We start from the raw sequence: 4105 nt of genomic DNA on the forward strand, positions 1-4105 counted from the left end.
TTTTTTTTTTGAGGGGGGTGGGGGGGTGGTGGGGGGAGATAGTTAGATGCTATCTTTTGGGAATTATCTTGGAAATTGATCTTAACAACTCTTTTTTGCCCTCCAATGGTCCTAACTCCTAAGTCTTGGCTAAGATAATAAATGCCGCTAGCTAGCAACTCCATAACTAATATAAGGGGCTAATTCATACTTTCATGCATAGATAGATTATTATGAGTTTTTGTTGATGTTATTATCAACATCATCAATGGTTTTTCATAATTGTAATTTACTTGAGTTACTTGAGTTAGGAAAAAAAGTTAGGGGAAGACAAAAACCTATTTCTGTACGTAGGGTAAATTAGAGTTTATTTTGAATTATTGGTTAGATGGTGATGTAATTTACCTGTATTTTAACAAATAGAGCATTTGCATCAATCAATGCAAAATAAAAAGAGGTATTAATTTTACACATTTAACCATCAAAATCACCTAGAAAGTCGAGCTAAAAATGTGTATATTTGCAAAGTTGCCATAGTAATTGTGTAAATTAATTTATATTGAACTATTCATTTTGCATATAGTTTTTTATATTTTCTTTATATATCCCAAAGGTGAAAGAAGAGAGTGGATGATGGTTATTGTAGGTGAAGAAAGAAAAATAATTAAAAAAAATTATGAAAAATTGATATTTTAATGTAATGTAGTGTAAAAGAGATAATCTAATATGGGGTGTTATGAAAAGCGAGTATGTAAAATAGAAAAAATAGATTCTTATGTTAAAATAGACGAAATGTTTTACATGAGTTGATGTGAATGTTTAGCTAAAGGAGGTTAGTGAGCATTTATATTAGTCCGTGTATAATAGAAAAATGTGTAGAATTTACATAATTTTGCCTAAAAATGTCCTACATCAGTATATATATAATTGTGTAAATTTACAAGTTTACGATGGTAAATTTATACTTACAATATTCATGTATTTAGTTGTTTAGTTTTTTTATGTATCTCAATAATGAAGGAAGAGAGTGAATAATGGTTATTATGTGCGAAGAAAGAAAAACAATTAAAAAAGATTAAGAAAATTGATATTTTAATAAAATATAATATAAAATAGATAATCTATTATGTCGTGTTTTGAAAAGTGAGTATGTAAAATAAATTTTTTTTTTTAATGCTAAAATAGGTAGGAATTTTTGTACGAACTAATGCAAATGCAAGATCAATATATTAAATATGTTAAAGGAGGAGGAAACTAGTGGATTTTGATACTAAAAGATTCGAAATGTAAGCTCCAATAAACTTCAAGGAGATTTTTGTAGTTTTATCTATAAAAAAACACAAACACACACAAGCTGTACATGTTACATTATACAATAAGAAATGCTTGCTGAGTAGACCACGATATGTGGTAATCATGTTTAACGCTGAGGAGCATTGTTAAGATTACTTTTATTTTAAATTTTTATTCAAGAAGAGGGTCTTACTTCCTAGCATGAAATTCAAAGGGCAACTAAGCTCCCTAAAGCTAGTGAATAATGGGAACTATCTATTTAATATTTATAATCCTAGTGAATATTGTTTTGTCATCAGGAAAATCAGAGAGTGAAGTTTATAGATGGAAAAAATGAAGTCAGCAAAGACAGAAATTCGAAGGGGAGCAAGTTCATCAATTGAAATTCAACATCAATGTACACACGTGGTAAATGAAATTCAAGCAATGTTAAAACATTTGGAGTCCCCTGTATCACTTGAGAGTTGCATCTATAGGGTTCCTGATTATCTTCGCAAATTGAAGGAAGAACACTACACTCCTCAGGTTATTTCAATAGGGCCCTTTCACCATGATGCCAATGACAAATTGCATACCATGGAACAACGCAAATTGAGATATCTCAAGTATTTCATTGAACGTGTTGAGAATTTTGATATAACCTTGGAGGATTTAGTGAGGATTATAAAGGAGAATGAAGAAAGCATTCGATGTTGTTATGCTGAGACCATCCACCTTGACAGTGATCATTTTGTAAAGATTATTACAATGGATGCCATCTTCATTCTTGAGTTGTTCTGGAGAGACTTCTTCAATGATTGGACGAGTGAAGACAATGGTGCACGTATAGAAACATGGTTGACGAGTGCTATAAGGTTTGACTTGATTTTACTTGAAAATCAACTCCCATTCTTTATTTTGGAGAAACTATTTGACCATGCCTTTGCCTCTCACCCAAGCTACTCCAAGTCCTTAATTCAAGTCATGGCATTTTACTACTTTGATTATTACAACACTCAACACATAACTTATAGTCCCCATCTGAAAATGAAACACTTTCTCGATTTGCTTAGAACCTTTTGGCTACCTCCATCCGAAAAGATACCAAAAAGAGGCAATGACGTAGTTAAACATTTGCATTCTGCAACCCAATTGCATGAGGCGGGATTGGTGTTTAAGAAAGATCCAAGCAGTTGCTTATTAGATATAAAATTCACAAAGGGAGCCTTGAGAATGCCACCTTTAACATTAGACAATTCAAGCGAAACTATTATCCGAAACCTTTTGGCTTTGGAGCAATGTCATTATTCAGATAAAGCATACATTACCGATTATTTTATCCTATTTGGTTTCCTTATTAACACTAACAAAGATGTGAATTTACTTGTTCGAAAGGGGGTCATGCTTAATTTGCTAGGCAACAGCGATGAAGCTAGAAATTTGGTGAACAGTCTTGTCGAGAATGTGATATATGTTGACATGAACTCCAATTTTTATCGTGTCTGCAAAGAGTTGAAGGTGTTCTATAAGAGACCTTGGAATAGGTGGCAGGCAACTTTGAAACGTGATTATTTTAGTAGTCCTTGGAGTATTGTTTCTACAGTTGTCGGTTTCATCTTCTTGGTGCTTACTTTACTACAAACTATATTTACAATAAAAGAGTAAAATGATAGGATCAAACCATACGAATATTGATAAATATTATTTGGATTATTGCTCGTTGTTTCGTTGTAATAATATATTGTACTGTTAGTTTTTTTTTTTTTTTGAGAAATTGTTTCATTGTATTGTTGATTAATTTGTTACGATTAAAAACTGAACTTGCTATTATAAAATACTAGACTTGTTTTATTATACTCTCTTTTTTTCTTTAAGTTCATGGTTATATTAATACACGACTGTAGCTTGAAATTCATCTTGTTTTATTTTCTATTTTTAGCTACCGTCGTAATTTAATCCCAAGTAGGCTCTAATAAAACTTTTATCATAAAAGCAACTTGGTGTAAGGCCATTGATGTATTGAGATTTGAGATTAGCAAAATTTTCATTCACAGCGGCAAAGTAAGTTATTAGAAATGTGCTTTCAAATATATATAAGCCCAGAGATTCTATCAAATATATATATATATATATATACATATATATAAGCCAAGAGATCAGACAAATTAATGATGAGAAATTTTCGTTCTTTCTTTTGTTTTTCGTTTTATGTTTTTGGGGGAAAAAAAACCTGTAGTTTAATCCTTGTGTCAGATTAAATTTCATATTTTAAAATGTCTTATTTTAAATCCCATATTTGATATTTTCATTATTGTGTCAAAAAAGCCTCACTTATGATCCCAAATGTAAAATATACCCTTGAAGTTTGGAGGTAAAACCTCAAATCATACATTTTCAAAGCTAAAAAAAAAATGCACCAAACACCGGCCATCACCGACTATGGCTCTGAACGTGCCTAACTTGCTCTCCCTCTACATAATTCGGTTCAACCTTCATGCTCTCTTTCATCAGACTCAGCCCTTCCATGATGTAGAGGTTGTTAAATTCGCAAATAGGAGCAAGTGGTGACAGTTGGGATTTGGGTGTTTTGGATTTCACTTCAGCGTGAGTTTTGGTTATTTCAAGTGATGTGGGAACGAATTTGTGCCATGGAGATTTCATTAGAACAAAAACACGACATTTACATCAAGGCTAGCTGCAGTTTCAAACTTACTTTAGTAAACACGAGTTTGGTTCTCTAATTCTAATTGGTTTTCAATTCATAGCATTGCTAACTGGAACGATACACCCCTGAACAATCTTACATAGCAATGTATACTGCATATAATGGTATTAATTTTTCATCTGATTTTTT

General features: G+C 31.7%; 1 protein-coding gene across 1 annotated transcript; it reads left to right on the forward strand.

Annotated features, from left to right (window-relative positions):
• Window positions 1–1552: 1552 nt before the first annotated feature.
• LOC112019411 (UPF0481 protein At3g47200) lies at window positions 1553–3089 on the forward strand. Its single transcript, XM_065774355.1, has one exon. It carries the CDS (start codon window positions 1597–1599, stop codon window positions 2914–2916), a length of 1320 nt encoding a protein of 439 aa, XP_065630427.1. The 5' UTR covers window positions 1553–1596; the 3' UTR covers window positions 2917–3089.
• Window positions 3090–4105: the final 1016 nt, after the last annotated feature.

The sequence above is a fragment of the Quercus suber genome, unplaced genomic scaffold (assembly GCF_002906115.3).
Source record: "Quercus suber isolate HL8 unplaced genomic scaffold, Cork oak 2.0 scaffold_91, whole genome shotgun sequence".
Taxonomy (NCBI): domain Eukaryota; kingdom Viridiplantae; phylum Streptophyta; class Magnoliopsida; order Fagales; family Fagaceae; genus Quercus; species Quercus suber.